Source organism: Abramis brama (assembly GCF_963993115.1).
Source record: "Abramis brama genome assembly, chromosome: 2".
NCBI lineage: Eukaryota > Metazoa > Chordata > Actinopteri > Cypriniformes > Leuciscidae > Abramis > Abramis brama.
Window position 1 is genome coordinate 26,187,111 of NC_139964.1, and position 12,500 is coordinate 26,199,610.

Below are 12,500 nucleotides of genomic sequence, written 5' to 3' on the forward strand. Positions count from 1 at the left end.
GACGGGCAGCAGGGGGCGCTCTAACACCAGGAGCCAACGGCGAAGACGGCATCGTGCAACTGCTCTTCCAAGTGGAGCCAAATCCATTCCCGTTTAATTATGTCGCCAATCACACCGTGTCTACGGAGGTGGCGTCCATGGAGTTCCGCACGGTGAACGGCACGCAGATTCCCATCTCGGATCTGGACGAGAGCCAGGCCATAACGGTTGCCGTTAATAATGGAAGCGTGGCCGGACTGGACGCTAACGGATTGGAGGCCATCTTGCCGCCGGCGGGAGCAGAGAACGTCAGTCGCTGCAGTTCGGTCGTTGTAAGGGTGAGCACGAGGAACGCCAACAGACAGGCGGGAATCTACGTCCAACTCAACTTCACCGTACTGGACGGTAAGATGCCTGACACAAGGGGGAGCCACTGAGAGGAACAATAGCTTGCACTGTCACAAACTGTGCCTAAAAACTATATATATATATATATATATATATATATATATATATAAAATACTGAATGAGAAAATATATAGGTGTGATATTATAAAGATGCCAAGAGCCACTGAGAGTAGACAAATAGTTTGAGCAAAAATAGCTTTCACAACAACGAAATATATATTATACTGTATGAGAAAACATATAGATGTGATATTATAAAGATGCCAAGAGCCACTGAGAGTAGACAAATAGTTTGAGCAAAAATAGCTTTCACAACAACAAAATATATATATATATATATATATTATACTGTATGAGAAAACATATAGATGTGATAATGTAAAGAGGTGTTGTTTCCGAAATTAAATAATTGGCTTTTATATGGTCATTGTGCATAAGAAAGTTGTTAAAATATTGTCTGATTACTAAATATGTAAAGAATAAAAAAGTAAAAATAAAATACTTTTCATAAAGATGATGCTTAACTCTTAGAATCCCCCCCCCCCCCCAAAAAAAGTTTTTTCTTCTTTGTTAAAAACTAGTGCTAGAATAAAATCATCATAATTTATTTCATGTTTTCTATCAGCTGAATGAGAAAATAACATTACATTTCATCAATGTAAAATGTGCGGAAAATCATTTTAAACATATTTCATAATATTTGATTAATAAAACACATTAACTAGGCCCCAGTATTATTTTAGGATTATTTGTGTTATTAAAGTGTTTATTAATATTTTGAATTGGCTTTTATTTTTATGTTTTCATTTTAAACCTAGTTTAAGTTTTAGTCATTTTGCTATGTGCTTTTTGTTTTTTTAACATTTCTATTTTATTTTATTTCGGGTTAAGTCATTTTAGTACGTTAGTAAGTTAGTTGCCAAGGCAATTTTTCTCTTCGTTTAATTTTAAGTTTTCCACCTTTTATTTTATTTTATTTTATTTTATTTTAGCTTTATTTTATTTTATTTTATTTTAGCTTTATTTATTTATTTTTATTTTAGCTTTATTTCAGTTATCGAAAATGACTTTGAATACTTTGGGCAGATGCCCTGAAAACCCCTCTGTTCACTTGTTTTGGCTGAACTAACGTGACTAGTTAGTACAGCAGCACATGGTCAGTGTTTATTAATGTATGTGTACCAACATCGTAAAAATCAACTTTATTTATTTATCCCGGCAGGAGGGCAAACAGCATATTCAGGGAATTTCATCCTTCTTTTGAGTGATTTTATGCATCTCTAACACCTATTCCCATTCATCCCGTCAATCCTCAGATTCTCCAGATACGTGGGAATTGGATCCATCGATCACGGCCTATCTGCACACTTCTGAATGGCCCAATGAATACAACAGCACTGACAGGAAACGCATCACGCTCAATATGACGCGGGGACGAGACCTGGACCACCGGCACTACACTTTCTTCCTGTCTCCAGAGTAAGAGACGTCAGCAATCAAACCTTTTAAGCTTTTAAGCAGACAGTTCTAATGTTTTGATGTTTCTCACTGCTATATTTGGCTGAAAAGTCCTGGAAGTGCATGTTAATGAAAAGCCATTCATCTGTGATAAATGATGAGTTTGTATGCGGGCGGCTCTTTAGTCTGCCAAATGAACGTCAACAGCCCTTTACCGAGTGACTCATTCATTAATATCACCAGTGAAGATTAGTGAAACACAAGGAGAGTGGCTCTCTCCGTTTTGTTTAGTTGCATCTTTGATTTTTAGCCAGTGAAATAAAAGCGTTTACGATGATGCACAAACTAGTCATTTTCACTGTGATTTCTCCATCAGTTCGTACGACACCACGCGTGAGCACTTCATAAACGTGTCCACGGGCTGCGGCACAGATGATCCGGCTCTGATCCGGCTGGAGGTGGCTGTGTTCACGTCTTTATGCCAGTATTTCAGCGAGAGTGCCAGTCAGTGGCGTACGGACGGGATGGTTCCTCTCCCCGAGACCAGCGTGGGCCGAGCCGTGTGTCGCACGCGTCATCTCACCGCTTTCGCCGCCAGCCTGTTCGTCCCGCCCGACGCCGTCTCCTTCATCATTCCCGTGAGTATTACAACTCGACACGCCAGACACTTTGTTTTCCTTAATATTAATTATCATTTAAAAATGAATAATTATTTTAGAAATTAATCATTTTAAAACAAACCTTCCTTCCGACCAGAAATAGTAGTAATGATACTTTCAAATAGTTTAAAATATATTAAATGTTATTAATATATATAAATTTGTTTACGTAAAGAATATTCTATTAGTAATAATGATTCTTTAAAATGTGTATGTGAAATATGTATTTTTTTTCTCAAATTTAATATATACAAATATATTTTTTATTATTTTTATTTTCAAAATCTATTTGAATAAATATTACATTATATTATATTATAAATATTTTTTTAAATTAGCCATCCGTCTGGACATAGTACTAATGATTCCATAAAAGTTAAGCTTATTATATAAAAATAATCTATATATCAGTACTTTTAAAAAAATTATTAAATGTACATATTATTTATATTATAATATAATATATTTTCTCATAAAATAATATTTTCAAAATTAGCCTTTTTTGTTCTGACATAATAAGTAGTATTTCAAATGTATGTTTTTATATTTCTGTTTTTCGCAAATTTGAAATACGTTAAATATATTATTTTTAAATTAATTGTATATATTTTCATTTTCAAAATATTTTTAATCTATACGAATTATTATATTATATGATATATGATATTTTTATAAAATATATATTTTTTAATTAGGCTTCTATCAGTCTGGACATAATAGTAGTGATTCCTTGAAAGTAAAAAAAATAGATGTATTATATTGTATTATATTATATTATATTATATTATATTATATTATATTATATTATATTATATTATATTATATTATATTATATTATATTATATTATATTATATTACATTACATTATATTATGAGAGTTCTGGTCTGGCAGCTGGACAGTAAGTGATAACTCAGTGTCACGTGTCTCGTCCCTGTCAGGAGCGTTCAGTGACTCGTAGTCTGGTGGTGGTGTTGGTGTGTGTGATCGGACTGCTGTGTTACGCTGTGGCCGGAGCTATACTGCGGAAGCTGGATCAGATGGACCTGAGACGGGCCTCTGTGGTCCCGCTGTGTGGGAAGGACGGTCTCTACAAGTACGAGATCCAGGTCAAGACCGGCTGGGCCTACGGAGCAGGTGAGATATCAGGAGCGCTTCGCAGATCATCACTCGGTTAGTTTCGCTTAGAAAGTCTGGTCGTCCAGAAAATGAATTGATCAGTTTTATGTATTCGAGCAAAGAATATTCCCATCCTTGTAGAGCTGCATGATTAATCGCTAAAAGATTGTGATCTCGATTCAAACACCCGCGCGATCTCATTCCTAAAAGACAACAATTCTCCTGTGTCTATTATACATTTGACAAAATCACAGCGAACATTCAGATCTGCGTTTGCGCTGCCGCTGATCCAGAGAGAGCAGCCGTCTGAAACGCCAATCGTATCAATTACATCGTTACACCAGTAGGTGGCGACAAGTGAATGTTAAAATGTATGTATATGAATCATTCAAACGCTGATTCATCCAGTAATTGAATAATTGAGTCATTGAATCATTCATCTATCCCACTTTTTTTTTTTATAATTAATTCAAATTAATTAAATATTTTAAATAGACTGCAGCAATTAACATTTTGCCTGAACCTCTTGTAAATGACATGTTATTTTGTTTAGTTTGTTCAGAATCGTGGGAGAATCGTGATCTCTGTTTGAATCATGATTCTCAGTTTGTCCAGAATCAGTGTATCCTTCGCTGAAACGCTGCCGGTTGTCTTGATTGAGATGGCTGGAGTTTCAGTGTTTGATCACAGTGTGTTCATCCCCGGTCCAGGCACCACGGCTCACGTTGGCATCAGTCTTCACGGCAGCGAGAGTCGCAGTGGACACAGACACCTGGACAGCGTCGGGGCGTTCGCTCGAAACAGCCTGGACATCTTCCACATCGCCACAGACACCAGCCTGGCCAGCGTGCTCAAGATCCGCGTCTGGCACGACAACAAAGGTAACGTTACCTAATCGGGCCGGCAGAGCGGGCATAAACAATGCCAGAGCGGGCATAAACAATGCCAGAGCGGGCATAAACAATGCCAGAGCGGGCATAAACAACATTTGCCGATGTGGAACTGTGAGAAGAAACCTGTGTCTTAAGGGGCTTTCGCACCGCAGGAACCTTTTCATAGTTCCTAGAACTATTGGCAGAAGTTCCCGGATTTTGCCGCGTTCGCACCGCAGGATCTAGGAACAATTTTAGTTCTAGGAACTCCTTTTGGAGGATGGGTTAGGGTTAGGGTTACATCAGAGTCGGGTCTAAACCAGCACTATAGGACATCTGAGGACTATTTCAAATTTTTCTCAGTTATTTTGCTTTATTTCCAGATTCAATCATAGGCTCGTTCTTACGTAGTAGAGCAATTTCGCACTCTTCAAAAATGACACTTTAAATCTCTTGACAAACTGAAAGATGTAAATTACATTTGTATGTATTCTACATGAAAGATACCCAAAAAGATACTCAAGATAAGGATTTATTGAGTCCACGTCATGCAAACAAGAAACTGCTTCTAACCACAGGTCGAGATCTGTCGTTCAAACCACACAGCTTTGCGATGCTGTTTGCGAATGTTCGTTAGAACGATGGTTTCGGGAAACACTGACTCGTTGAACGGCTGATAACGACAGAACTTGCGTCCTTCTCTCTGTCTGTGTGTCAGGTCTGTCTCCAGCTTGGCTGCTCCAGTATGTCCTGGTGAAGGACTTGCAGACGGGCAGCAGTTACTTCTTCCTGGTTGAGGAATGGCTCTCGGTCGACAACGAGAAAACGGACGGCAGGGTGGAGATAGAGGTGGAAGCCTCCGGTAAAGTCCCGCCTCCCCAGATAAAACACTGATTGTGATTGGTTGCTGCTGGAATTATGAATATTCAGAGAAACAATAACGGCGAAGAACAACTTATGCTTTAAAAAGTGGAAATTAAATCCTTTAAATTCCACTGTTTGCTCGTAATGTTTGCAAACATTAGTGATATAAGTAATTCACTACTCCTAATAAGAACTATTATATTACATTATTAGTTTTGATAGAAAGTAAGCCTAAAGCTTTATAACACACAGGGTAAATGCAGGATACAATTAGATGCATATTGTTAGCAAAACAACTACTTTTGCCTTGTTTTCATCTAAATTAATTTTACTGATCAGTTATACGTGTATGTATTATATATATGATATATATATACCTGTATGTGTGTGGGTGTGTGTATGTCTATATATATATATATATATATATATATATATATATATATATATATATATATATATATATATATATATATATAGAATTTATTTATATTTATATTATTTATTTATAAATATAAATTGTTTTATAAATTTATATAAATATATAATATAGTAAATAATATCCTGTAAAATTATTTCCTTTGTATCCTTTGAAATGTGTTACTCCCAACACTGCTCAGTGAGAGAGGACTGTTGGTTAGTTAGTTAGATTATATATATTATTTATATATATATATATATATATCTTTACTTATGCATCATGTTCCATTAACACAGGAATGATGGTAAAATGAACCTCACAACAGTGTCGACTCATAACCTGTACTGTAACCTACCACAACAACGGATGGCATTTGCACAGCTTCCTGTAGTTTGACCTCTGTGTTCCTGTGTTTGATGTGTCTGGTGTGTTTGCTGTGCTCAGAGGAGGCGGAGCTCCGTCTCTGGCCGCGGCTGCTGTCCTGGGAGCTGCAGAGAGCGGTGTGTGAGAGTCACCTGTGGCTGTCTCTCTGGGAACGGCCCCCGAGGAGCCCCTTCACTCGTCTCCAGCGGCTCACCTGTGGCTCGCTGCTCATGCACCTCTGCATGCTGGCCAACGCCGTGTGGTACGGCACCGTCGCGTATGGACACAGGTGAAACACACTGTCATTCGTGCCGCTTTTGTGTCATTTACTGTGCAGGTGCGGATGTACACTGCCCTTCAGATGTAGACTGGAGTAATGATGCTGAAAATTCAGCTTTGATCACAGGAATAAATTACATTTTAAAATATATAAAATTGAAAAATAGAGTCATAATATTTAACAATATTACAGTTTTTTTGTATTTTTAATCAAACAAATGCAGCCTTGGTGAGCAGAAGAGAGACTTCTTTCAAAAACAAATCTTACCGATCCAAAACCTTTATACGGCAGTGTACATGCTAGTGATATGTACACTACCGGTCAAGAGTTTGGAATAATAGAGTTTTTAATGTTTTTGAAAGAAGTCTCAAAAGCTGTTGTTCTGATGAAGTGTATGTGTGTGTGCCTCAGCTCTACGCCGGTGTCTCATCTGGTCTCGCTGAATGTGGAGACTGTGTGGGCGGGGCTTGTGAGCTGTCTCCTGGTCTATCCTGTGTACCTGCTCGTCTTCTGCCTCTTCAGACTCAGCCGCAGTAAGGTGAGACACACACACACACACACACACACACAACCGACAGTACAGGTAAAACGTTATCAAAATGGTACCAGTTCACATGGATATGCGGAAACGACTGAAAATTCTGTATTATGCAGGCCAAACAAGCAATTTGGTGAGGTCAATTTGTAAAGAAAGACTACACACCTGCGCATATATATTCAACGCGCATACCTATTGACTGACCATGTAATATGCATGTGCACGCAGTCACTGTTTTCACAGATCACGTTTTTAAAGTTCACACGGAGATGATAATGTTTTTCAAAAATTTGACCTTGGAACCTATTTCAAAGTTATCATTCTCGAGCCACAAACACAGTTGTCATGCAAATGAACGGCCAGAACACATTAAAAGTTTTCTGTTAAAACGGTGTCGTGTTAGCGGCCCCTAAGCTAATAACTAATGATCTTTGCAATGGAAGTGAATCAATCAAAACTAAGTTTAGCTGGACAATAACTTTATTCTAGAGCTGCTGTAAAGCCTAAACAATCTCTGATACTTTAATTTCCTGTTATCACTGTAAAGCTGCGTTGAAACAGTCCGTAATGTTAAATGAAAGCATCAGTGCGGGACATTAAAAGCTTCGTCTCTGTCAAGGTCTCTGTGGAGCAGCTTCCTCCTCAGGTGGACCAGGAGTCTCTGGAGATCGATGACTTCCTGGATAACTCGTTGACAGGAAGCTCTTTTCTGATGTTGAATGGGATTCCCGGAGAGGTACGTTGGAATTTGGCTGAAGATATTCATAGCTGTGATTTTCACTGGTTCACAAACAGAAGTGAAGTGACGTGACGTGACGTGATGTGAAGGCCAAGTATAGTAACCTATACTCTGAATTTGTCCTCTGCATTTAACCCATCCAAGTTAGGAGTAGTGAACACACACACACACACACACCCGGAGCAGTGGAACCTGAGACTTTCGGGTTACCAGTCTGACTCTATAACCATTAGGCTATGACTATTTGTTTTATAGATATTTCTGTTTGCTAATACATTCATTTCATTAATTTATTAATGAAATTGCAATTTTTTTCTAATTATTTATAATGAAGTATGCTTATATATGTTTATTAATTCATTAATTATTATTATTATTATTTTTTTTTTTTCTTGACACACAGTGATTTTGTTCATTACAATAGCATGAGTTAACCTGCACAATAATCACTACAATGTTTATAATTGAAATAACACATCCTGGCTTTGTTCTGGACGTCCTCTGTGAGTTTGACTGCAGTATAGCAGTGTTAAAGAGCTGAACTGAACTCTGGGATCAGAACAGAGACACTTTGATGCAGGTCTATTTTATTATTCAAAGGGAAAATACAATGTGTATTTTTATTAATTCTGACAGAGTCCCAGATGTTTTTCTCTCATACATTTCCTGAGGTGCAAATTGAAATGCGTGCATTTGCAGAATACTTTGTTTGCACATGAACACAGAAGCCAAGAGAAACCTTCACCTTTATTATGTTTTTCAAACTCATCGCTGATTTATTCTATTTCTCTCTGGTGCTCTACGAGGAAAAATGAAATCATCTGTTTAGGAAATGAATGTCTGCATCTTGAAAGGTGTTTTTTGTCATCTTCATAGTCTTAATGTTTAAACGTGCTGCAGTTTCACGTCTCCGAATGTCACATTTCCATGATGAAGTTTGGGTTAAGAAACTGAGACGACAATCTCCATTTAGATTGAACTGTGAAGTGTGAAGTACATCAGTATGAGCTCAGATCCTGAGTCTATTGTGTTCCTGCAGAAGAATAACTCACTCTCTCTCCCTTTCTCTCTCTCTCACTCACACACACACACACACACACTGCAGACGTACTCTGAAGAGACCAACATTGACCTGCCCACTCCTTCCACTAAGAGGTAAGCATGAGGTCGCATCAGGTCGCCATGGTTACGGACACACTTAAACTCGGCTCATTAAAGCAAGAACAGCAGAATGATAAAGCATAATTTACATCCAGCCAAGGTTATTATAGTTGTTATAACTGTAGCTGAAACTAAAACAACAAATAACATTTCTGTTGCTTGAAATAAAGTAAACATTTTCTGAAACTAAATAAAATATCAAGAAAGAAACTAATTTTATTTCACTGAAAATATCAAAATAAATAGTTAAGATATATAGTCAAATATTAATAAATACTAAAATATTATATAAATAACACTAAAACACTGGGTGCTTTATGAATAAATAAACTGATGTTGAATAATGTATAATTTGTGTTTTTTTTATATTTAAACATTTTAACAATGTTGAATAATGCATAGGTGGTGGGTAAAAATGTATAAAATAAATAGTAGAACATGAAAAACTACTGGGTAAATGATTTTAATAAATGAGAATGAAATCCTAAGCAAATGAAAACCGAGTGAGTGAGTCAGTGAGTGAGTGAGTGAGTGAGTCAGTCAGTGAGTGAGTGAGTGAGTGAGTGAGTGAGTGAGTGAGTCAGTGAGTGAGTCAGTGAGTGAGTGAGTCAGTGAGTGAGTGAGTGAGTCAGTGAGTGAGTGAGTCAGTCAGTGAGTGAGTGAGTGAGTGAGTGAGTGAGTCAGTGAGTGAGTGAGTGAGTGAGTCAGTGAGTGAGTGAGTGAGTGAGTCAGTCAGTGAGTGAGTGAGTGAGTCAGTCAGTGAGTGAGTGAGTCAGTCAGTGAGTGAGTGAGTGAGTGAGTGAGTGAGTGAGTGAGTGAGTGAGTGAGTCAGTGAGTGAGTGAGTGAGTCAGTCAGTCAGTGAGTGAGTCAGTGAGTCAGTGAGTCAGTGAGTGAGTGAGTCAGTGAGTCAGTGAGTGAGTGAGTGAGTGAGTGAGTGAGTGAGTGAGTGAGTGAGTCAGTGAGTGAGTGAGTCAGTGAGTCAGTGAGTGAGTGAGCGAGTGAGTGTGTGAGTCAGTGAGTCAGCGAGTGAGTGAGTCAGTCAGTGAGTGAGTCAGTGAGTCAGTGAGTCAGTGAGTCAGTGAGTGAGTGAGTGTGTGAGCGAGTGAGTGTGTGAGTCAGTGAGTCAGCGAGTGAGTCAGTCAGTCAGTCAGTCAGTGAGTGAGTCAGTGAGTGAGTCAGTGAGTGAGTGAGTGACTGAGTGAGTGACTGAGTGAGTCAGTGACTGAGTGAGTCAGTGACTGAGCGAGTGAGTGAGCGAGCGAGTGAGTCAGCGAGCGAGTGAGTCAGCGAGTGAGTCAGTCAATCAATTAATCAATCAATCTCTGGCCCTGTTCCTCAGTCTTCAGAGGTGGAGTATTCCTGACTGTGATTGGCCAGATGTGTTGACTGACCCATCAGTGGAGATGGGGCCGGTGTTTCCCCCCCGCCTCAAGAGAGGTCAGGGCAGCAGACACCTGGGGGTGGACATCACCTTCAATCCTGACGAGGAGGACACCGTGTGTGACAACAGCCACAGGAACAAATACTTCTCTTCCTCAGGTCACATTTCTCTTCTCTCCTATGCCATAGTACACTTATGCATGTTACTTCTATACTTGCATACTTAATGCATGCGTCAGAAGAATAGAGGTGGTTGTTGATTGGCTGCTGACTTTGATTGACAGATGAGGATCTAATCAAGCGCATTTTGGCCGATGGACAGTTGCTGTCTCAGACGGACAGTGACGTGGGCGATCTGTAAGTCACACCATTTCAGCATCTGTGGATCCTTAAAAATAATTAAAATGCTTAAATTCATTATGTGGAAAATGTAAGGTCACAAAAAAGTCTTGAATAGCATAGAAAATATCTTTAAAAAAAAATTAAATTTGAAAGACAAGAAACGTTTCAATATAAGATTGACAAAAATATATATCGACTGGGAAATTCCAGATTCCAGCACACATTAGTAGTGAAGTCCATACAATAAAATAGTTCATATAAAATATATAAAAAATAGAAATAATATAAAGTATATAAAGTAAGGAAAAAATTAATGAAATCAGATTCATCCTAAATTTGGTCGTTGTTCATGATCGGTGATCTTGTTTTTTGTTCTTTTGTAACATTATAAATGTCACTTTTGATCAGTTTAATAAATCCTTGCTGAATAAAAGTTGTGTTTGTGTGTTTAGCTCCAGTATATTTGGTGATAAGACAGAAGTGATTCTACTGCAAAAGATGAATGAGCCTGTTCCGTGTGCGGGCTTTAGACGAGACCCACCCAAAACTGCCTTTACTTCACGCACAGGTACACACATACACACACACACACACACACACACACACCTAAATCCACTTTACCTCAGAGAGAGACACAAACACAGCTGAACTCTCTCTCTCTCTCTCTCTCTCTCTCTCTCTCTCTCTCTCTCATACACACACAGTGGTGACAGATGTGTGTAAGCCCAGACCGCTTCCTCCCCTATGCGGATTGGCTGCTCTGTGGGCCAGCTGGGCGGGGCTTATCCTGTCCGCCAGCCTATCGATGTGGTTGGGGCGGAGCTTCAGCGAGGGCGTGGCTCTGATGTGGCTCATCTCCAGCATTGTCAGTTTCCTGTCGTCATTCCTCATTCTCGAACCTCTGAAGGTAAATCCCAGCTATAACCAGCAAACCAGCGCAGGCTGATGTATGGACGCTTTTGTAAGCAGAAACAATAAAAATCAAATCGATGTATGATATGTCAAATAATTTGGTTCATTAGTGTTCATCTTCGTTTAACTTGGTTCAGATTGTCAACATCGAACATCTTGTCAAAGTTTGTCTCGACAAACGTTCTTTTTAAAATATTTTTTTTATATTAATATAATTGTAAACTTATAATTATAAGGTATAATTAAGTTAGATTATTTGTATTTATAGTATTGATATTATTAATGATGAATATTGATATCAGTTTGAATATTAACAAATATGAATGTTTAACTATTTTGATATTAATATTCTTCAATGTAAATATTCATAAATATTGGCATGTTGATGACATAAACACTAAAATAATGATACTATGTGAAGTACGTTTTACTGATTTCTTTTGAGATGACTGGCGAGCAAAAATCTTGACAAAGTTTGCATTTTTTTATGAATATTAATATAGGTTTCCAATTAATATTCATTTTTAAGTTCATATTAATAAATATGAATATTTAGCAAGTTAGTAATATATTAATTGAGTATAATTAGTTATTAATTATGATGTATAATTAAGTTTGATACTTGTTAATATTATTGATCTTATAAACTGATGATATTCATATCAATCTTAATATCAGTGTGAATATAAAATAAACACTGAAATAATGATACAATGTGAAATTTGGGCTAGGAATTGGTCTTTTTTTTAAGACCAGGAGTGAAACTGCCCACATATTCCTGTTTCAAATCCAGAAGTGTTGGCTGATTGTCTTGTGTGTGTGTGTGTGTGTGTGTTCAGGTGTTGTCAGAGGGTGTGTACTTCTCTCTGGTGGCGGGGCGTCTGAGAGCAGAAGAGCAGGACGTGCTGGTGGACTGTCCTCGTGTGGAGCGTGTCGTTCAGCGAATCCCTCGAGTTCGGCCGCCGCATGGGTTCGCTCTCTCACAGGCCAGAGAAGAAGCGCGGAAAGT

The 12,500-nt window shown here is 38.2% G+C and overlaps 1 protein-coding gene across 1 annotated transcript in view; it reads left to right on the plus strand.

Moving 5' to 3' along the window:
• pkd1a (polycystic kidney disease 1a) overlaps positions 1-12,500 on the plus strand; it is an 89,855-nt gene that overhangs the window by 64,416 nt on the left and 12,939 nt on the right. The window contains exons 25-39 of the mRNA XM_084099658.1: positions 1-384; positions 1,704-1,866; positions 2,222-2,483; positions 3,444-3,639; positions 4,332-4,502; positions 5,212-5,355; positions 6,220-6,427; positions 6,830-6,956; positions 7,576-7,692; positions 8,801-8,850; positions 10,197-10,396; positions 10,522-10,594; positions 11,032-11,147; positions 11,284-11,486; positions 12,331-12,500. The exon at positions 1-384 is cut by the window's left edge and continues 330 nt beyond it; the exon at positions 12,331-12,500 is cut by the window's right edge and continues 25 nt beyond it. Coding sequence (XP_083955784.1) covers positions 1-384; positions 1,704-1,866; positions 2,222-2,483; positions 3,444-3,639; positions 4,332-4,502; positions 5,212-5,355; positions 6,220-6,427; positions 6,830-6,956; positions 7,576-7,692; positions 8,801-8,850; positions 10,197-10,396; positions 10,522-10,594; positions 11,032-11,147; positions 11,284-11,486; positions 12,331-12,500 — 2,584 coding nt within the window. The remainder of the gene's footprint in view (positions 385-1,703; positions 1,867-2,221; positions 2,484-3,443; positions 3,640-4,331; positions 4,503-5,211; positions 5,356-6,219; positions 6,428-6,829; positions 6,957-7,575; positions 7,693-8,800; positions 8,851-10,196; positions 10,397-10,521; positions 10,595-11,031; positions 11,148-11,283; positions 11,487-12,330) is intronic.